Source organism: Manis javanica, chromosome 7, assembly GCF_040802235.1.
Source record: "Manis javanica isolate MJ-LG chromosome 7, MJ_LKY, whole genome shotgun sequence".
NCBI lineage: Eukaryota > Metazoa > Chordata > Mammalia > Pholidota > Manidae > Manis > Manis javanica.
Window position 1 is genome coordinate 10,752,386 of NC_133162.1, and position 23,198 is coordinate 10,775,583.

Consider the following 23,198-nt stretch of genomic DNA (forward strand, 5'->3'; position numbering starts at 1 on the left):
CATCTGGGAAAATGAGGGTATTAATTTAAATTAGGGGCTTCCAGGGTAGAATGAACTGTCCTTAGGGAAAAGGGGGAATCAAGCTTTACTCAATAATTATATTCTCATCTAGTTTATATACAGAAATGTAATGAAAATTTCCACTTGTAACTGTTCTGCACTGATCTGTATGATCTCCCAAGGTCTCTTCCAAGGGCTAAAATTTATTATTTATTTTTTTAATTCTTTCAATCAACAGATATCTGGAAAGTACCTTACTAAGTGACAAGACTTTGTGCTAGGCATGATGGTTACAACAGTAACCAATACGCTAATAAATACAGATTCTGCCCCCCAGGGGACCTACTAACTGGTTAGTTTTTATTTAAGAAACTGAAGAGTGATATAAATGTATGTCCACAAGCAGACTCACCAAAAACTCTAATTTAAGTTTCCTCAAGTGTTAAAATAAAATCACAAGACTCCTGAAACTCAGCTGGTACGCGTTTCTTCTATGGACATTGGTTCAATATTTCTTCTCCTCTGCCCAATATTCAGAAGACGGAGGCTGAATAATACAGACAAAACAGTTGTAAATTGAAAAATCAAACTGGATTTTATTAAAATATACATAAAGAGCCCTCATTTTTCTTTATTTCATCAGTTTTGGGAAGTTAGAAATTACGTGAGAAATAGAGTTCTGGTACAGAGAAATGAAGACCAAAAGGGAGTAAGTGAAACTGCAGACCAGCCTAGTTGTGCCACTAAGCAGCCTGAGAGGCATTTAGTATATCCTCAGTTGTAGAATGAGGTGGTGGCTGGGGGGTCAGTTGAAACTCCAAAATTCTACTGTCCTAATTCTATTATTGGGAACAAATGTTATGTGTTAACTGTATATATTAGGTCCTCACAATGAAAAGTAAATGAACACTGAACTCTTAGGAATACTTTTAAGAAAGAAAAGAGAAATACATAAGTTTGCTGCTTTAAAAAATGCATTGCTGTTATCATTTTATTCACATTAATTAGAATATATACACAAAAAAATGCATCATTTGTTGCTTTCAAAAAATTCTATGTTCCATGAGAACTATGTAAACAGTGTAAAATGTTTCTGCTGCATAACAAAAGAAGTATCAGCATTCCATGTAGTATTAGGAAAATATTTAAGGTAATTTGAAGTTATAGTAAAACAAAGTAAAATATTATAGAACAGTCTTTCATGAAGTATATTTATCTAGAAGCAATACATTTCATACATTCAAACACTTTGGTCTAAGTGAAATTAATACAAAGCAAAAAAGCCAAAAACAAAAAAAAACTCTACTTTGGTTCTCACATTAATTGGAACTTTAGCAATGAGGCCACACTCTGCACAGCTACTTCAGACAACAAGATGGAAAACCTCTCATTTGCTCCCCTCTCCTATGGAAATGGACATGCTGGGAGGGCGCCTTCTAGGACTTGTGTGCAGGTAAGCAGCATTCTACTTCCTTCCACAACTGTTCTCAGAAACAACTCAGAAGGCTTCATAAAGACCTTACATTCAACTTGGAATATAAGTGATCTTGGTTATTAATTCCCCTTAACAAATACAAATGGCCCCACATTAAAGCAGCTCAGAACTACAATTCACATTTAAAGTAGAACAGAAATTTTTTGAAAATCATATTACTATAATTTCTCAAAAGTCCATACTTAAAAGTACATACTATATTAATTTAAAAAAGTTTAATAGCCCATTGACAATAGCTTTTCAAAAATAGGAATAACCATCTGCATGCTACAAACATTTCTTCACTGATATCACATTATTTACTTTGGTAACTGTACAACTAAACTGATCTGAGAAGTTTTTAATTGCATCATTTTAATTACATTTTCTCACCTATACTGTCCAAATGTGGTACTGATTTTTTCATTGTCTTTGTGTTCTGTATGTTTTCTTTTAAGTGAATCCCTACATTTGAGAATTATATCTGAGCAACTGTCGAAGAATCACTTTTCTGTCATCCATCACAGGAGCAAACTGGAGATGTCCTCTGAGGATTTTCTCAGCAACGTAATTTATACTGCGACTTTCTGGAAAAACAAGAAAGTCTTTAAAAGAAAAAAACGAATCCTTGGTGATCTTCACAAACTTATAGTAATAATGTAATAATGCATTGTTATTCCCTTGTGAAGTATAAGAATACACTGTCTAGTGCTCAACTTTCCTGAACAAACACCTTGAACTGCCTCCAAAGAACCCACCCAGTGAGCAGTCCTCAGACAGGCCTTCCAAAGGGAAAAAAGTGCACCAGGAAAACATTCAGTGAGATTAACTAGCATGACCATCTTCATAACTAAAAGAGCATACAAGATAAAAGATAAAATTTTGTTAGACTAATCTGAGGTTTTTAAAATAACAATCCTAAAAAGGACTACAGGAGATAAACATAAAAGAATTATTCAGAGAAACTGATCTATGCTTGACTGAACCATGTATAAAAGAACTGCTGTTATTCTAAATTATTTTATAATATTAATACAGTATTAGGAACTTAAATTCTTGCTCAAATTTTCCAGCCAAGTATAAGAAGAAATAAAACAATGAATAGTGAACAAACAATGTGTAAAATGAAAAGGTACTTGGTTTTTCACATTAGATGATACTAAAATCCTACAACAATACTGTTCAAGTTTTGTTCGTTTAAAGTGTCAGGAAGCTTATATTATTTCAAAATTCATTTGGAACAGCTAAGACTATAGTATACTAAGAACCTGTACTGCCAGATAGTACAATCTGTAAGTTATAATCGCTAATACACCATATTTCATTGATTCTAAGATACCATCAATTTTAAGACACACCATTAATTTTTGTACCATGCAGAGAAAAGATGTCCATGATAGGGAGTCTAAAAGTAGACAGAGACCCTCACAAAGAGTGGGGACACTGAATGACTATGGCCTCAATGAGGGGTAAAAAAACAACTCTTTCAGAAGGGACAACAAAGAAGTCTGCAAACCTCTACCTTGATGATGAGAAGAAGGGGGAAAAAGTTCTTTATATTTGAACTAGTACCCCGACCCCTGCCCAGAAATTTTGTGGCCTGAATTCACACTACAAGTGTAGTCTCAGAAAAATCCAAGAGAAATTAGCTTAAGCAGTCTCAGGTTGGTAGTGCCCCCCCAGTGACTGGCAGAAGAAAATGCAAACCATCTCAAGAAGAATTCAACTTCCATCCAGGCAACTGCTGATTTTAAACTGCATTCCAAAGTTAAAAATGCTACAATATAGAAAAATAGTACTTGAATTCAGTGAAATAGGGTGGATAGATAAATATGTCATCAGAAACCCTAGAAAACAAATACTGGGTATATGATAAAAAAATACCAAACAACAGAATATAATAAATACATCAAGCCAATGACAAAACTGTACCTTATTCAACATATGGCACAAAAAGCTTTTAATCATTTAAGAAAAAGTTAAATTCCTCTCTATACCATAGTCTTCTAAACTATAAAATCAAATGAAAAACAAAACCATGTAATAACAAAAATAAAATAGATGTAGTTACCTATATAATCTTAAAAGACTGACCTACATATTTTCATACTATGTTCTCCACCCAACTCCCAAATAATCGAAAGCCTAAGCAAAAATAAAAGGCAAATATCAAACTAGAAAAATATATATGCATTTGTGATGGCAAAAAGTGTATATCCTTAAATACTATAATTATAAATCACTAAGAAACAAAAATATCCCACACCTCTGAAAATTCACAAAGGTCAAGAATGGTAATTAACAAAAGAAACAGAATGGCCAGTTAAATATACCAAAAATGTTCAATTTCACTAGCAATGGGAATGTAAAATGGTAAAACAATGATGTAACAATTTCTGGCTATCAAATTGGCAAAATTTTTTTAAATGATAATAATACCCAGTGTTGTCAAGGGTATAGGAAAACTAGCACTTAAGAGTGAAACTGACAGCAATATACTAATAGAAGTGGACTTTAACACCTCACTTACATCAGTAGGCAGATCATCCAGACAGAAGCCAGGAAGGAAACATGATTAAGTAACACATTACACCAGATGGACTTAATAAATAAACAGATGGTCCCTGACCTACAATGGTTCAACATACAATTTTTCTACTTTACAATGGTACGAAATTGCTATGTATTCAATAGAAATTATACTTCAAATTTTGAATTTTTACCTTTTCCCAGGCTAATGATATGTGGTACAATACTCTCTCATGATACGGGGTAGTGTCAGTGAGTCAGAGCTCCTTACTCAGCCAAAGCAATCACCAGGGTAAGCAACTGATACACTTAAAACCCATAAACCCATCTGTTTTTCACTTTCCCTGTAGTATTCAATTCATATTCAACACTTTATTATAAAAATAAATTTTGTGTTCTCTGAGTTTGCCGAACTGCAGGCTAACCTAAGTATTCTGAGCACATTTAAGATAGGCTAAACTAAGCTACGATGTTTGGTATATTAAGTGTATTAAATGCATTTTTGGTAATTTCAATTTATAATGAGTTTACAGGACATATCCCCATCCTATGTCAAGAAAGATCCATATACAGAACATTCCACCTAAAAATGATGGAATATACATTCTTCTCAAGTATACACAGAACATCCTCCAGGACAGATGTTAGGCCACAAAGAAGTCCCAGTCAATTCAAGAAGACTGAAATTATATCTGGCATCTTTTCTGAACACAATGGTATGACATTAGAAATCAGTTACAAGAAGAAACTTGGAAAAACTACAAATACATGGAGATTAAACAGCATATTACTGAACAACTACTGTGTCACAGACGAAATCAAAGCAGAAATAAAAAATACCTAGACACAAATGAAAACAGAAATATGACAAAATCTATGGGATGCTGGAAAAACAGCTCTAAGAGGGAAGTTCATAGTGATACAGGCCTACCTCAAGAAACAAGAGGAATTTCCAATAAACAATGTAACTTTATACCTAAAGGAACTCAAAAAAGAACAAAGCCCAAAGCTAGTAAAAGGAAGAAAATAAGAGTGAAAATAAAAGAAATAGAGACTAAAAAGACAATAGAAAAGATCAATGAAACTAAAAGCTGGCTCTTTGAAAAGAAACAAAACTGACAAACCTTTAGCTAGACTCACCAAGAAAAAAGGAAAGAGGGCTCAGGGAAATAAAATCAGAAATGAAAGAGAAATTACAACTGATACCAGAGAAATACAAAGGATAAGAGACCACTGTGAATAATTATATGCCAACTGGCATATTGAACAACCTAGAAGAAATGGATAAATTCCAAGAGACTTAACAATCTTCCATGACCGAACCACAATGAAATAGAAAATCTGAATAGACTGATTACTAGCAAAAAGATTTCACCAGTTATCACAGACCTCCCAACAAATAAAAGTGGAGGATCAGACAGCATTATTGGTGAATTCTACCACACATACAAAGAAGATTTAATACCTATCCTACTCCTCTCAAATTCTTCCAGAAAATTTAAGTGAGGGAACACTTCCTAACTCATTTTATGAGACCAGCATTACCCTGATACCAAAACCAGATAAAGACATAAAAAAAGAAAATTACACACTAATTTCCTTAAAGAACTTAAATGCAAAAATCCCCAGCAAAATAAAAGCAAACCAAGTTCCACAATGCATTGAAAGGATCATACACCATGATCAAGTGGGATTTATTCCAGGGGTGCAAGGATGGTTCAACATTCATAAAACTATCAATGTGATTTACCATTTTTACAAAATGAAACATAAAGAAATCACATGATCATCTCAATAGATGCAGAAAAGCCTATGACAAGATTCAACATCCACTTATGATAAAACCTTTCTAAATAAAGTGGGTACAGGAACAACATACCTCAACATAATATGACAAACAAAATGTTGTTTATGTTAACATAAAATGACAAGAAAGTTTATATCATACTTAACAGTGAAAAGCTAAACACTTTTCCTCTAAGATCAAGAACAAGGTAAGGATGCCCACTCCCCCCACTTCTACTCAACGTATAGTACTGAAGTTCTAGCCACAGCAATTAGGCAAGAAAAAGAAACAAAAGGCATACAATTTGGAAAAGTAGTAGTAAAACTGTCACTATATACAGATGATATGATTTTATATATTCCATATATTCACAGATATAAGAACATAGTAAGACATAGTGTCTTACTATGCTGATGGACAGTAACTGCAATGGGGTAGTCGGGGGGGGTGGCTTGATAATATGGGTGAATATAATAACCACAATGTTGCTCATGTGAAACTTTTATAAGATTGTATATCAATGATTACTAAATAAAATAATTAATTAATTTTAAAAAAAGAACAGATCAGTGGTTGCTAGTGGGGAGTGAAGTTAGGGGTGATAGAGTGTGAAATGGGTGAAGAGGATCAAGAAGTACATACCTCCGGTTATAAAATAAGTAAGTCATGGAGCTATAACATACAGCATGGGAAACTGAGTCAATAATACTGTATTAACTTTGTATGGTAACTAGACTTATTGTGGTGATCATTCTGCAATGTATACAAATTGTCAAATCACTATGCTGTACACCTGAAACTAAATAATAATGTATGGTAATTACACTTCAATAAAAAAAAAAAAAGAAAACCAGCACTTACATATTGATGATAGATAGGAAAAGTGAGCAACCTTCCTGAAATGCAGTTTAGCAATAGATATGGATCAAAAGCATTTTATAATGTGTAATATTCTTAGATCTAACAATATCACTTCTGGGAATTTACCCAAGCAGAGATGTACAAAAAGTACACAACTAAATGTCAAAATTATTTATAATAGTGAAAAAATCAGGAAAATCACCTAAACACCCAACAATGATGGATAAACTAAGTATTTTAATAATAGAACTACAAAATGGAATATAACCCAACTATTAAATGTCATGTATCACTGAAGCACTGCTTAATGTATTAAAAGATTAGAATAACCTAAATGCCTACCAGTAAGGAACTACTTAACAAATTACAGTGTAACAGTCCAAAGAGAAGGATACAATCATTGAAAAGAATAAGGCATGCTTATGTTCTGATATATATTATTCTCTCTGCTTGAAATCTTACCCCAGATATCCACCTGGCTCACTTCTCAAAAGACACTTTATCAGTGAGGGTGATAAAGATCCCTGGACATCGAATATACCATAGCAACTTGCTCTCGCCCCAAATGCACTCCCTTTCCCCCTGACCCTGCTACTCTACTTTTACCATATGGAACACCAATGCTGTTTATTTGCTGTCTATTCTCCCCCAGAGGAAAGATCATTAAGGGCAGACTTTCTGTGGTAGACTACTGTGAACCCCAGTGCCTACAACAAGTACCTGGCACTTAGTAAGGTACTAAACAAATACTGGATGGATGCATGGTAGACGGGTGGATGGATATGGAAAAAACTCAAAGATAAGAAGATACAAAAAGAACAGTGTGTCTACTTTGCTATAATTTTTCTTTAAAAATATAAAATCATATGTGTATGCATATGTGTTAGCAGGTGTCTGGAAGGATACACAAAACTTAAAACACTGGTTGCCTCTAAGCAGATGTGAGAAAAATCACACAACATTCTTAAGTTGGAAAAAAACAGGCTACAAAATGGCAAATAATAATATGAAATGTATCAGACCTAGAAAAGGCTTAGAAGGATTAACTTCTAACATTTTAGGCGATTTCTGCTCCTTTGTGTTCTTCTGTTTATTTTCCACATTTCTGCATGAGGCACTATTTTTTTTCATAGTTTTTCTAATTGCTTTTTAGGTACACAGAGCATTTGTTTAGTAACAGCACCTGCACTGGATCCTAAGACATGGTGATGCTCTGAACTGCCTCCACAGTCCCCACTCTGAACCTCCAATCCCAACCTAGGGTACTCCTCACTCCTGCAATTCTCCAACCTCATCCTACCACCAATCTCTCACTTTTTTCATTCTCCATCACCTCCCAGAGCTCCCTTGTCTTTCTCTTCCTATCTTAGAGAGCAAAACCCTAATCCTAGTAAACCCAAACATTTGCTTACCTTAAGCCTCACCCAAGTCATGGCTAGAGAAGTCAGGGAATTGTGCTAACAGTACTCAGTTAAAATTTATGGCCAAAATAACAAATGGGCATTCAAGCCTGCAATATAATCCTGCCTGAGTACATTCTTACCTCACATCTCCCACAAGCCCTGGAGTGGTGACCTTACTCGTACACACATCAGAGAGGAAGCTGAAGTAACCAGAATACCTTCCCCTTCCCACAGCCAATTTCACCAACCCAAATCTGTGCCCACACACTCTACCTTCTCTGGTACTATGAAAGACGCATCCCAGCTCCTCTACTAAAGCTAACCCTTCATTTTGCTCTGGCCCTGCCCCACACCACCTTTTTAAGTATTTCTTCCAACAATTTTCCCCTTTTGTATTTGCATTATCTATTTCTCCCTTAATACTAGATTGTTCTTGTTAGGAAACATACCTTAATATCATAAAATGTCACCCTGTCTTATTTCTATTACCCTTACAGCAAAACTTTTTCCTCTCTGATCCCTTACCTCTCAACCCACTTTACCTCTGCCATGATATTAAAACAGCTTTGCTCAAATACGAAAAAATGGTCACAACCAAAACGGTAATAATTATGATAATGGGAAAAAAAAAAAACAGTTTGCTCAAGGTTACCAGTGGGGCCCTATGTCCTCCTCAAGCCAACGTGTCAATTCGTGGTCCTCCTCTTACTTGAGGAGGACTCTCTCCTTGAAGCAATCTTCTCTCAGCTTCCCTGGGATCACAAGCCCCTGAATTTTCTTTCACCTCATTGACTCCTTCTCCACAAGACCTCTATACTCTTCACCTACATATTCCTAGGTGATCACATCCAGCTTCTGGTTTCAAATGGCAATTAGATGCTGATGATTCTTCAGCTCTGAGGTTTCTTCTGAACTTCAGACCAACATCAACTACTGACTTGCCAAAACAGAACTACTGATTTCCCATCCCCATAGCCCTCGAAAAACCTGCTCCTTCCACAAGCCTTCCAAGGAAAAGGGACCACCACTCACCCAGTTGCTCAAATCAACATCCTGAGTCACCCTTACCTCTTCTTTCCCCTCAAACCCCACAAGGGATTCATCCACAGTCCTGGACAACTCCACCTCCAGAAGAGACTGACTTAAATCCTCTTTCCCCAACCTTACCACTGCATCCACAGTCAGGGTCCCCACCAGCCCTAACTATTCTCCTTCCTCCATCAATAGCCTACCCTCCACCCAGCACCCAGAACATTCCTTCTGAAGTCTAAACTAAATCATATCACACTTCTTCTTAAAAACATCCAATGTTTCCATCACACGTAGACAAACTATTAACACCTTACCAGACCCCACCTCTGACTCTCCTCTGTCTGTTCTCCCTTTCATTTTACCCTTAGCCACGCTGGTCTGCTTTCTGTCCCACACACATGACATGTCTGTTCCCACCCCATGGCTCTGCAGCTGTTCTTTCTGCCTGGACTACTCTTCCCACATCTTCAATCCAACTCCTTATCATTCAAATTTCAACTCAGAGGTCATCAACTCAACAAGGCCTTCCCCAGAAGCAACCCATCACTCTAGACATCTTCCATTTTATCTTCTCCAAAAATTACCAGCATCCAAAATTTACTTATGGATCAGAGTACAGGTTCACTGTGGCTCTCCTCCTAGTAGAAGGTGTATTTCTTAAAGGTGAGGATGCAATCTTACTTATCACTTATTCCCACCATGAAAACTTATGGTAGGTACTAAGCAAGTATTTGTCAACCAACTAAATGACTATTTTATAATTGAAAATCTGGACTAGAATAGTTTTGAAATTTTATTAACTTATTTTAATACTATATTACCAGAAATGATGAGAACTAGTAAAACTGTATCAAGAATCTGAATATGAAACAGCTTTTACCTACTCTAATGACTAAAACTCCCTAATATTAAGAATTATCTAAATGTCCATTATTAGGAAACTGCCTAAATAAGATGGGCTATAGTCATAAAATGTTTTACGACATAGCCATTAAAGATAGAATGAAAACGATCTACATGTGACTGTAATGGGGTATGTGGGGGGACTTGATAGTAGGGGGAGTCTAGTAACCATAATGTTGTTCAAGTAATTGTAATTGTACATTAACAATATCAAAATAAAAATCAATAAATAAACAAACACATGATCTACACATGCTAAGAGAAAGTTGTGCAAGCTATACGGCTGATTAAAAACATCACACTGCAGAACAATACATTCAATGGAAAGCCCTTTGTAATGTGCATAAATATCTGATTGGATATACACATGAAAATCTAAGGAAATCCTACTAAAAGTGGTTACCTTCCAAAATAAGAAGGCAGCTGACCTTATCACTTATTATTATAAAAGGAAAAAGTGCCAGGAACTACTTTTGGCTTCAGCAATTTAAAGCTCACCAATTGTATTTCACTCTTTCAAAGGTTTTAAAATTTTAGCTTTTTAAAAACACATTATCTATCTAGGGAGGAAAAACAGGTGTCAGGAGAAAAGTCAGGAATACAGAGTGTGGCCAACTTGCACACTAGCTTATCTATCCCTATTCGTTTCCTCTATAATAAATACTGGGAATTCTTAAAACATTGCTTTTATGACCCTTCATGCAGTTTGGAACTGGGGGGACATATGGGGCATGTGGCACAGGCTCAGTCAGTTGGCACTGAGTGACAGGGATAGGCTTTTGTTTTCCCAATGAAAAGGAACACATATAGCTGACCACCCTTCCCTCCCTTAGTCATGCCTTGAATACAGACATGCCATCCGGAACTATGGGAGCCATTTGTAACTATAAGGCGGCAAGAGCCAACATGGAGATGAAAAGATGCAAACAATCTGGTGGCATCATTCAACAGACGGACCCTTCCCATTATATAAGAAATATAAACCTCTATTGTTTAAGGTATTGTGAGTTAAGTTCTATTACCTATTGCCAAAGGAATATTCCTGGGAATCTATCTTCAAAAGAAACTGAAAATAAATGAACTCAAATTCTATGCAGAATTAGAAAGAAGATTTAAACAAGTCAGAAAAGTAGATGCAAACTCCCTTCTTTAATGTCTCTATTCTGAATTTCTTTTAAAAGATTAAAAAAAAAAAACTCAAGAGAAAAAAGAAGAGAACATTATAGTCAACCCCAACTCAACAAAAAAAAGATGTCAGAATGAAATATCCAGAATTCATACACACAATAAAGATAAACTCACACAGTGAAACTGAAGTTCAATCAATGCTGGGGCTGTTCTGGACTAATGTTGATTGTTCGGTATATTTCTTTAAGTAGCAACAGGGCAGTATCTTCAGATTCCCTATTATGAGAAAAGAATACTTACTATTAGTAGATATTAGTAGTAGCCAAAATATTAGTAGATATTAGTAGATATTAACCTTTATGCATAAAGGTGGAAAATGTAACTTTTGTTCTACTAAATTCTACCTAAGAAAAGCAAATGAAAATAAAGCAGTATAACCTTGAAAGTTGTCCTTAAAAGCTGGATGGATACCAACCAACTCCAGAATAGTTGTATTGCAATGCTCCTTGATGACAGGGGGATGTATAAAAGGATGGCTTTTCAAAGTCCCTACCATCCCACTCTGTTAAAGGAGTGTGCACGTACCAAAGGCCTTTGGTTAAAGGCAGATGACATACTGCCATCTCGTGGATAACCACACTAGAGGAAAACAACGTGGGTTTATTTTGAATCAAAGAAATTCTGAATACATGGGTGTTCAAACTGATACCCATAACAAATGATAAATGAGGAAATGAGTCTCATTAAAACTGCTTTATGTGCTAGCACCTAAATGTCACATGAATGTTATCAGAGATGAAAATACTTACCAATAGCATAAATGACTCTGAAGAGCGAAAAGATATTCATTAAAACTCTCTATTGGCTTTTCTTGAAGAACGTAGTCAATTCGGCGGCCTCCATTTAGCATTCCAACCTTTCCTAAGTAGTCCTCATCCTTGGGAAAATCTGGACTTTCAACAATCTTTTCTGCTAGAATTTAAACCATTTCAATATCAAAGTCAATCACTTAATCATTATCCTTTGACTTTAGCTGACTTTCTGGGCTCAACAGAATATTGCTTGACACACGTAGCAACCTGGGGAGCTACCAGGCTCACTTCCCATTCCTCCGAAGAGCCAGGGGAAGAGGGGCTGGTTACCCGAGAGAGAGGAGACAGAGCCAGCGAGCTGACAGAAGTTTTGAAGAAAAGGGGTGAGAGAACATTGCAGAAAGAAAGGAAATAGAATTAGAATCTGAAAGTCAAAAACATCACGGCACGATGACCTGACACTGCACGTAAGTCTGTAACAGCACAGCGGAACAGCATCAGGAAGGTCGTTTCTCACAGTGGGTCTTTAAAATGCCTGACTGCAAACTTTGTTCTCAACTCTGAAATTTCACTCTGGCCTTACGAATCTTGACAAAATTTAAGATCGCAGAGTAAAAAGTTCTGCAACTATCAGGCAAAAACGTAGTGAGAAAGGACAATAGTGTATCATCACAGATTTTCCTCTGCAGGAAGAGCCTCTACATTTTAACAAAAGACTAGAATGGAAAAGTATCATTAAATAATTTGTTATGTTCACAAATAATATTCATACTAAAAATGCCTCGAATGTCAAATTTACCTTCAACTACTTGTTTTTCTTCTTCTTCTTTGATTTGATTGGCTACCTTCTCCAATTCTTCTCGCAATTGAGTTGAAGAGGTATGAGCACGAGCAAACTCATTTAATGTCTGCCAAGCACTTTTCAGAGAGCTAATAAAACCCTGCTTCAAATCAGATCCCATACGAGAAAGACTTTCTTTCAACTCTAAAGAGATTAAGATGATACATCAAGTTGATTAGTCAATGGGTAAAATTCTGCACCACAAATATTAAAACTAAAGTTAATACTATTCTCAGATAAGACAAAACCTGTTAAGTCTTCTCTTCAATGTCATATACATGGAGTTTCTCAGCCAAGAACTCTCAACACATTAAAGTGTTTTGAGGAGTCTTAATCTGTCATTTTTTTTCTGAACTTGATCCAGCCAAAACCTATAAATTTCCTCTTTTCAAAAAAAGGAGTTCAAATGCCATAAAAAAATAAGCACACTCATGTACTTTTTTTTACTCTAAGTTAAAAAAACAGACCCACAAGATTAAAAAGATGACTGTTTTTCTAATCTACAATGATGATATAGCTTTGAAAATCAGAGATTCTGATTTAACCACGATTTAAACTTCTAATTTAAAAAGGAAGAAACTCCTGCCCCTGGATTTTTCTTTTATTTAATAAATCCTATTTGAATTTAAAGGACTATATATCAAATTTCTCATTTGACCTTTAAAAGAGTTAAATATTATTTAAAAGCATGATGTAAACCACACAAAAAAAGAAAAAAATACTTTAAAAAAAAAGGCATGGTCACTTTTCCTTCTCTTTTTCCTGTTGCATTCCCATCCCTTCCACCCAAGCTTTTTAATTGACGGATAAGCAATACACACCTTAATAGGCATAAGAGAAATCTAAACCCACTTGGAATTGGCAATTATGCTTATTGAACTTTTTTAATAGGAAGAGTTTGTCTAGCTAGTGGGGAAATAAAAGCTCACTTGACTTAGTCTCACATTTATTTTTTGATAGTTTGGTCATTACTTCCAATGTTACTCTGGCTCCTAATTTCAAAAATCATAACCAAATTCTATCAAAATCTATGCAACTCATCACTTTATTTACCGACTTCCTCCAATCCTAACTATCCCAACAATTAGAAATATTATCACAGAAAAGGGACTCATTCATAACTTTTATAACTCCTCCAAATATTTAGCAAACAGACTGTGAACACAGTAAGCACTTAACCTTAATTCCATCAGAAAGGACTGAACTGTTAAAACTTTTATAATTCATTACAAATGACAGGGAAGACAGAAAGGACATAATTTATTACAAATGACAGACTATACAGTGACAGAAAGGAAATAAGTTTTTATACAGTATTTGCTTTTTACCTAAGTGAAGTCTTTTTCTGCCTTTGTGATGTGGAATGAGAACTGCTTTTAGGTCCAAATCTGGAACAATCATAGGTTCTAATCTGTATGCCACTGGATCAAGCTATATAAATAGAAGAATTGGAAATTTATGAAAAGCTATTTTGAGTTAGGTATCTTAGTTGGGTGAGAAATCAGATAACTGGTAAACCAGTTTTTTTTTCACATTATTCAAATACTGGTAATTATAAGTAGACTTTCAAGTTTGTGGGTAAAACTACCCTGCAAGCAAAACAATGGAATTATTTCCTTGAACAAAGGCTTTTTGGTAGGAAGTTTACGGGAAAGTATCAGGCTATATCTACTAAGACAGAATGCTGAGTTGTACAAAATCAAAATTAGTATTAATTCCTAGGAAGTAAGAATCTGACAATCTACTAGGATAAAGAGAACCAGTGCTTCATCCTCTTCAAAACAGGAAATAAATTCAGTTCACTCACTGGATGATAAATATTGAAGAATCCCTTACAGGTAGGAAGCCTGTAGTTCTCATCTATCTTATCCACTCCTCGAATCGTGAGAAACATACCAATTGGAGATCCCAAGGCAAAGAAAATCTCAGGTTCAAAGTCTAATGGGTTGTAAACAACAGAAACCTAGAAAAAATTAGAAGAAAAAAACAACAAAATATGATCATTCTCATGTTACATAATACAAAATGCAAAAGCTCAAGCTTTTACATTAAGTAGTCAAAACTGCAGACTCTAGAATCAAACTATCTGGGTTTGAATCCTGGCTCCACATTTTACTGTGTGACCTTGGGCAAGTTTCCTAACCTCTCGTGCTTCAGTCTGTTTCCTTATTTATGAAACAGGGATCATAACAATACCAAACTCATAATGTGGATGAAAAATAAACTAATCTAAAGTTCTTAACACAGACCCTAGCATATTTTAAGTATTCAACAACTGTTAATTCTACTCTAACTACCAACCTAATTTGTTAGGCAAGTTTCTTTCCATTAGGAAGAATGATTTGTCCCAAAAGAGCCTCTGTTTTGGGGTAGCTTGCATGTAGCCTCTCAGCTCACTAAGAACTGCCAAAGGTAAGAGAAAGCACTGCATTCGCATGGCACACAATAGCTTACAAAGCTCTTTCATGTGTTGCTCAGCGGCAAGATATGTGCCTCTGTCACTTTAAACAATGGATGGCATAATCCAAGAGCATGACAGAGGTCGTACAGCAACAATCATGATGCCCACTTCTCAGATGAACATAGTGAAGCTCAGACAGGTGACATCACCTACCCAAGAGCACACAGCCAGTGGGTGGCAGAATGAGGACTTCTAATATCAAAACCAATGCTCTTTCTACTACATTAGGCTGCCTCTTGTAACAAAATCTAGATTTGACATCTCTTTGCTTGCCTTATATCTGCAAACCCAATAGTTTCTGCTACTGAGGAGGGCCACACAGGAGGTGCTGTCAATTTTATGCATTTTCCCCAAGTTCCAGAAAAAATAAGGTGAAAAGAAAAATGACAAACTGGAAAAAATACACTATGTATGACAAAGGGCTACAATCCTTAGTATATAAGGAATTCTTAAAATATCAGTAAAGAAAAAAGTAACTCTGTAGAAAAATGGGCGAAACCAGTACTTCATGAAAGAAAAATGCCTACAAAACATACGAGAAAATAACTAACCTTTCTAACTGCTTAAAGAAATATAGTGAGATACCATTTTCCCCACAAGGTTACCAGAGATATAAATGAAGTACTAAAAAGAAAGTGAAAATCTCCTATTTTCATGAAAAGAGAGTTACAGAGTGAGCACACTACATTCTTTCAAAGGTGAGATAATACCAGAACCAGAGATGGGAGGTGATCTTATAAACAGCCGGTGGGAGCGCAGGCTGGGCAGCAATAACCCTCGTGAGCACAAAGTTTTCATGTGCACACTCTTTGGCCCAGCTATCCTACTTCCACTTATTTAACTGAAAGAAATAATAAAGAATGTATACAGAAAATTCACTTAAAGCTGTTCTTCACTCTTCCACTTATTTAACTGAAAGAAATTACAAAGAATGTGTACAGAAAATTCACTTAAAACTGTTTATCACTGGATTGCTTAAATAAGTGAAAAATTAGAAATTGCTTACATGTCCAATGTTATGGGCTGAATTGTGTCCCCCAAAAAGAGATACATACCAGTACCTCAGAGCTTACTTGGAAATAAGGGTACAGGGAAAGGGGGTAATCAAGTTAAAATTAGGACGGGCCTTAATCCAACATGATTGGTGTTATTACAAAAAGGGGAACTTTGGACACAAGACACAGATACACACAGAAGGAAGCTGATGTGAACACCCTGGGAGGATACCATGTAAAAATGGAGGACTGGGTGATGCACCTACAAGCCTCGGCACACCTGGCAGAGCAGCAGAGGCCAGGAAGAGGCCAGGAAGGATCCTCCCTACAGGTTTCAGAATACGGCCCTCCTGACACCTTGCTCCTGACTCCCAGCTTCCAGAACGGTGAGATATTAAGCTTCTACTGTGTAAAGCCACCCAGTTTGTGGTGCTTTGTTGTAGTAGTCCTAAAAAACTAATACATCCATTGATAAGGAAATGACAAGAGTAGGTCATTGTCTGTCCAGTGAAACACAGTAATCATTAAAAAATGAAGTTGTAGAGGAGTATTTACTAACATGGGAGTACATGCACAATATACTGTTCAAAACAGCAGTACAGGGTTTTAGTGAAACATTATACAGAGCATTTTCCCATTTCTGTTAAAGTATGTATAAATAAACAAATAAAAATCCAGAAATCCTTTTCAAATAGTTAACAGTAGTTAGTTCTGATTAAGGAGACTATCAGATGCTGTATTTCACTCTTCTTTTGCTTAACCAGTATTTCTTGGCTTTCTTGCAATGGATGACACACACTGTGGCTACCGTTTAGACTGCACAACAACCCTTTAGTACAGATACGACCTGACCTTGGCCCATCCACCATGGAAGTGGCATGTGACCTGGCCTGGGTAAATCAACCTGTGCCCCATTCCTCAGACAACAAGAATTGGTCCAGAATGAACTTGTGACTCAAACCAGGTCAAGTAAAATCCCTCCTTGATTATTTTCCTAACTGAACATACTAGGGGAGATTCCTTTTCCTCTGTGTTCATAAAAGTGTAAGGAGGTAAGTCCAGAGCCACCAACACCCATGGTTCCAGTTTCATGGAGAAGGCCAACTGCCAGAGAGGGTCACACACTAACAATGTCCTGGTGGCCTTGAGCCCCTGACTCCACACATCTCCTTTTACACTGATTCTCCATGGTTAGGCGAGGAAGTATCAGCCTTTATTTGCTAGAATCTATTCAAATTTGCTCATGTTTAAAGAGACACATTTTTTTTTTTTTGAGAGGGCATCTCTCATATTTATTGATCAAATGGTTGTTAACAACAATAAAATTCAGTATAGGGGGGTCAACGCTCAATGTACAATCATTAATCCATCTCAAGTCTAATTCTCGTCAGTCTCCAATCTTCTGAAGCATAACGAACAAGTTCTTACATGGTGAACGAATTCTTACATAGTGAATAAATTCTTACATGGTGAACAGTACAAGGGCAGTCATCACAGAAACTTTCGGTTTTGATCACGCATTATGACCTATAAACAATCAGGTCAAATATGAATATTCGTTTGATTTTTGTACTTGATTTATATGTGGATCCCACATTTCTCCCTTTATTATTATTATTTTTATTTTTAATAAAATGCTGAAGTGGTAGGTAGATGCAAGATAAAGGTAGAAAACATAGTTTAGTGCTGCAGGAAGGCAAATGTAGATGATCAGATGATCAGGTGTGTGCCTATGGACTAAGTATTAATCCAGGCTAGACAAGGGCAGCAAAACATCCACGGATGCAGATTTCTCTCAAAGCAGGGGGGGTGAGTTTCTGAGCCTCACCTCTGTTGATCCCCAAATTCTCACCTGATGGCCCCCCTGCGACTGTGCCTGTCTTAGGTTGTTCCTCCCTTGAGGAATCTTACCCGTAAAGAGACACATTTTTAAGATGGAATCTTTATCAATGAATTGGACTTCAAAGCTTGAACAGGCTATAGCAAACATCCAGTTCCATTTTCTGCATTCTTTAAATCAATCATGAACTCATTTATGATGATGGAACTTTATAATATAAACAACTATAAATACACTGAAAATAACAGACCTAAACAGATTCTCATTATTCTAAGCCATTGAGACACAAGCATATTAAATTATACTACTAAATGCAACATTATCAACTACTTGATCCATTTCTGTGGGAATTTTTCCCTAAAGAACGAACTGTGAATATAATTATGCTAAAAAACATAAGTTGAGTGAATGCAACAAGTTTTTCTCACAGAAACTTAAGTATATTCTGAACATAATTTACTAATTAGTGCCACTTTTGCTAGAGGCTATGAGACTAAGGCTATAAAATGATTAGCGGAAAAACTGAAATAAAGACAATTTCAAAATTAGATAATAGGTTCAGTACACATTCAATCCCTTATTTCGCACAGTATGAAAGAAGCATACAATTTTTTAAGAGAAAATCAGTTTTCTTCACACACCCCTAAATGATGAATAAGTATTTTAAGAATTTCAAGCCAATCCAAGGAATAAAGATATGTGATTCCAACATAAAATATGCAGCCCTAGTCAGTATGTAAACTTACCTGTCCAGTGCCAACTTCAAAAGACTCATAATTAACATGCATAGAAGAAACATAAGCACCGACTGGAAGTTTCCTCTTGGAGCTGTTAGATTCTGAGGGGAGAGAAGCCATTTCTTTAGCTTTCTGAGCACTTTCCTCATGTACTTTTGTTGAAGCAGCCATCATTGCCTTCTTTTCTGATGCTGCTTTTTTCTGTTCCTGTGAAATACCAACATTTCAAAACATAAATTTGAGCATAAGTTCAATTAATAGGTGCCGCTACAAAATTATGCTACTTCAATACTAAGGAATGATTACTAATTTCTAAGGCACTACAGTGGCATTACAGTGATTAGAGAAATGTCCTTTTTAGAGACACATACTAAATCTTTAAGTAAATAATGCCATACTGTCTATAATAAACTAAGAGGCAAAGAAAAATACAGCAAAACAAGTACAATGAAGTCTAAATATTGGTTATCATTATGCTATCTGCTCTACTTTTCTATATAACTTTAAATTTTAATTATTAAAAAGTAAAAAACTTCTTTATAATTTCAACTTTAGACAGTTTAAAAGTACTATATAGTTGTAAAATACACACTTCCTATAATGATGTGTATTTTAGAAGAAATTTCCTCATTCAACATATCTACACCTATTTTGTCTGCAAGGAGTCCTGACAAATTTTCCTCAAAAGCATTTTGGGAAGAACAGATAAGTACACTGTAGTATACCCATACAATGGAATGATTACTCAGAAAAAAAAAAAAGGAATGAGCTTGAAATGATCAGCTATTGGACGTTTTTGCTCAAAAACATTATTTTAAGTAAAAGAAGCCAGATACAAAAAAGTACATAGCATTGATCGATTCCATGTATATGAAATTCTATCACAGGCAAAACTTTTCAGTGGTGACAGAAATCAAAGAATAGTTGAACAGAGGAGGGAGTTGAATAGAAAGAAGCATGAGGGAGCTATCCAAGTAACATAAATGCTCTATTTCTTGTTTTAGGTGGTGATTACACAGATGCAAAACACCGTCAAAACTTATTGCACTTAGCACAGCATGGAGAAGACAAGTAGTGACTCTATAGCATCTTACTATGCTGATGGACAGTGGCTGCATGGCAAGGGGGGGGAGGAACGTGATAATATGGGTGGAAGTTGAAACCACAATGTTGCTCATGTGAAACCTTCTTAAGAGTATGTATCAATGATACCTTAATTAAAAAAAGAAAAAATACTTATTGTACTTAGCACATAAAATGTGTGCATTTCCATAAGTAACTAAGTAAACAAAAGCTTTGGGAGCATCTACGGAACAGGTGCATCTCTGTGGTAATAAGATCCATTTATGTTGGTTTGTGTTCACACCTGCTACAGCTGCAAATATGTCAAAGGAATGTGACCAGCTGTTGTGGGTGGACTTGTCCATTCCCCAAAAGCACACGTTTCAGCGATCCTCATTCACCAGGAGGTGAATGACTGCGTGAGCCTCTGTTTAAACAGCTGTCAACAGTGCCTAAACAAAACATCTGGCCAAACTGATCCTGTCTATTAATGAATTCCAAACAGTAGGAATTCAGGAAACAAGTCCAATTGGTTAATTTAAAAGGCAATGAAGAAAAAAGAACTGCCAACCAATTTGGAACTGATTTCAGCGCTAATGTTTTAGAATGTTCGGTTATCTCTGCCCTTTGGAGGCAGTGCAAGATTAAACCTAAAATCAAAAATCAAAAACATGTGCAGGGTTCTTCAGTTTAAATTTGTTTTCTCACTCAGAAGTACCTCCTATCACATTCACAGAACTTATTTAACATTCTTAAATTGCTACGAGAGCTATGTATACAGATCACAAACTGTCCTATCGGGAATTGCTGTTTTGTTTTCCCTAGACACATGCAATATATTTAAAATGAAGTAAACCAACACTCACATACTTCACTATCAATATATCCAACATTAAAAACTATTCCTTAAATGAAAATCACTAAGATGGTTTACAAAGGGAAGAAATGCACTCAAGCTACAAATACTTGATCTCCATATTATAAAATAATTGGCTAATTTCGGTCCCACTATTTCAGTTAACAGCAAATCAACAAGACACACAGTATTATCTTATTAGTGATCTGGTGGCATTTACTGACTGTATTAAATGTAGAGCAATCAATGACAACACGGGAGAGAAAGTTTCATAGTTCATCCAGAGCAATTACTTTTAAATTTAAAAAATAACTTTGTACAGACCTTTACTCCTTTTAAAACATTCTTATACCATGACTTACACATCCAAGCAAGAGTATATAAATCTGACTCCTAGAAACTTTAAGAACTATAGAATAGTTTCCTACTCTTTTCCTTTTATTACAGAATAAAATCAAGGACATGATGTAATGCCTGATCTTGTTTTTGTTTCCGCCGGCTTGGGCTTCACTGATGTGCACATGAAGATGAATGTGCTTATGCACGGAGCACCCAGCCTGACAGGAAGGAACAATACCAGTGCACTTGGTCCTGGTTTCACTTAGACCACCATGCTCATCCTTGGATCTACCTCAAGGGCTGCTGTGAGGCTCAAGTGAAATGGACAGCTGCCTGTATCCTGAAAGCATATGATTCAAAATACAGAGATACAGGGAAAGTGAAATTAAACTCAACTACCAAAGCTAATAACCTCTTTATCAACTCTGACTCTTCGTCACCCTCAATCAATTCTCAAAAACAGTCCTATGTCTAAAGGTCTTCTGAGTTGTACCCTTCTTTTCTATTTCCTATTACACCCCAATCCTCTGAGTCACTGCGTGATTGATGACCACTCTAAGAGAATCTTTAGAGCCTCCAGCTTCATCCCCCTTCCAACTCCACCTCTGCACTATAAGCAAGTGAAAGCTAAAACACCAGCCATCAGTGCCCCAATGCCCCACAGGAGTGGTTCTCAGTGTCCCCTCAGAAACTGAACCAAAAGGTTTACTGCTGCTAAAATGAAACTGTAGCCCAACTCACAAAACAATTTTAAAATATTTAAAATTAAGTTAATAAAGAATTATCTCTATAAACTGTTACAATTTTTTCCCTTTAGTACTATGTATCAGCTCATAGCAAAAACAAGCAAATATTAATGGAAAAATCAGGAAGGAGCCAATGTGCTCAAAAATAGTTATTACAGACACAGTTGTCAATGACTGAAATTTCATAGTGTGGTTTATGGCATATATTTTTTAATTTTAAAATTTCTAAGGTTAAAACTTAAGTGGATGACTTGATCATCTGCTAAATCATAATTGTAATAGAATTAAAGCAGGAGCAGGTCAGCATTTCATGTTTACTTAAAAATGCTGTGAGTTTTATGGCCATAAAAACATGCTTGAGAACGACTCCCTTACAAGAGAAAACCCAAACTTCCACACCTGCCATTCAGGCCTCCAGGAGCCTCTGCCCCATCCTATCCCCAGCTCACCTGCTGTTTCAGCAACAGGAAAACACAAGTCCGCTCCTAGAAGGCCATTTCCCCTGGTCTACCTCCCCTTCAAGCTCAAACATCAACACCCTGGGGAAGTCTTCTCTCACCAACCCGACCCTTTCCCAGCCCTCGTGTGGCTATGACAGCACACACAGCACTTTTCTACAGGGCTGATGGGTCATCACTGTGGTCAAATCTCCCCTTAACTGGACCACATATCCTTAGTTCATCTCCAAACCCCCAAAATTGAGCAGAGTGCCTAACCCAAAAGGTATTCATAAAATGTTAACTAATTCAACTGCTTAGGCTAATCATAACGAGTTCACCTTATGACTTTATAGTTACATTACATACAAAGAAGCATATACACAGTTCCAGTACGTTAACATGAATATAAGAACCACAGAAGTTCAAAAGATGGAGAGATCAATAAAGACCATTATTAACAAAAACAAAATAACCACCCTAAGTACTAGGTTTTCTAATTAAACATTCAGAAAATCTCTGCAAAATTAATTTGATTAGCAAGTGAAATTAAATGGCACAAGTGAATTTTTCCCAGTTGTTTCAATTCTTTCCAAATGCTTTTTAGTTGTTGCTATTGTTGCTTTGTTTTGTATTGCTAAAAACTTTTGCTTTTTAGTTTTTATTTATTAATATTTTAATGGGTGTGTTCTCATCTCCTTAGTGAATGAGAAGATTGGGAAGAAAAAAAATGAGCTAATATTTATTGGGGACTAAGCTTCACATGCATGACTTTGTCCTCATTACAACTCTAAAAGGAAGGTATTATCTTGCCCATTTTAGAAATGAAGAAAATCAAGGATCAGAAAAGTTAAGCAAATTGCTCATCAATATGTAGTTAATAAGTGGTTCAACTGGGAATTAGGGTGACCAATTCATCTATTTGTCTAAGACTCACTTGGGAAATCCCCCCAAAT

The 23,198-nt window shown here is 36.0% G+C and overlaps 1 protein-coding gene across 4 annotated transcripts in view; it reads right to left on the bottom strand.

The window, feature by feature from the left end:
- Window positions 1-569: 569 nt before the first annotated feature.
- The window catches only part of SEC23IP (SEC23 interacting protein), a 46,375-nt gene continuing 23,746 nt past the window's right edge, over window positions 570-23,198 (bottom strand). Inside the window, exons 13-19 of one of the 4 annotated variants that reach the window (XM_037011153.2) lie at window positions 18,812-19,009; window positions 14,577-14,732; window positions 14,098-14,200; window positions 12,728-12,913; window positions 11,926-12,085; window positions 11,291-11,392; window positions 570-2,061 (exon numbers count right to left, since the gene is read on the bottom strand). In XM_037011153.2, the coding sequence (XP_036867048.2) occupies window positions 11,311-11,392; window positions 11,926-12,085; window positions 12,728-12,913; window positions 14,098-14,200; window positions 14,577-14,732; window positions 18,812-19,009 (885 nt within the window). In that variant the 3' untranslated portion in view covers window positions 570-2,061; window positions 11,291-11,310. Of the gene's footprint in view, window positions 2,080-11,290; window positions 11,393-11,925; window positions 12,089-12,727; window positions 12,914-14,097; window positions 14,201-14,576; window positions 14,733-18,811; window positions 19,010-23,198 lie in introns of all 4 variants that reach the window. The other 3 variants (XM_037011151.2, XM_037011152.2, XM_037011154.2) reach the window with 3 other exon arrangements.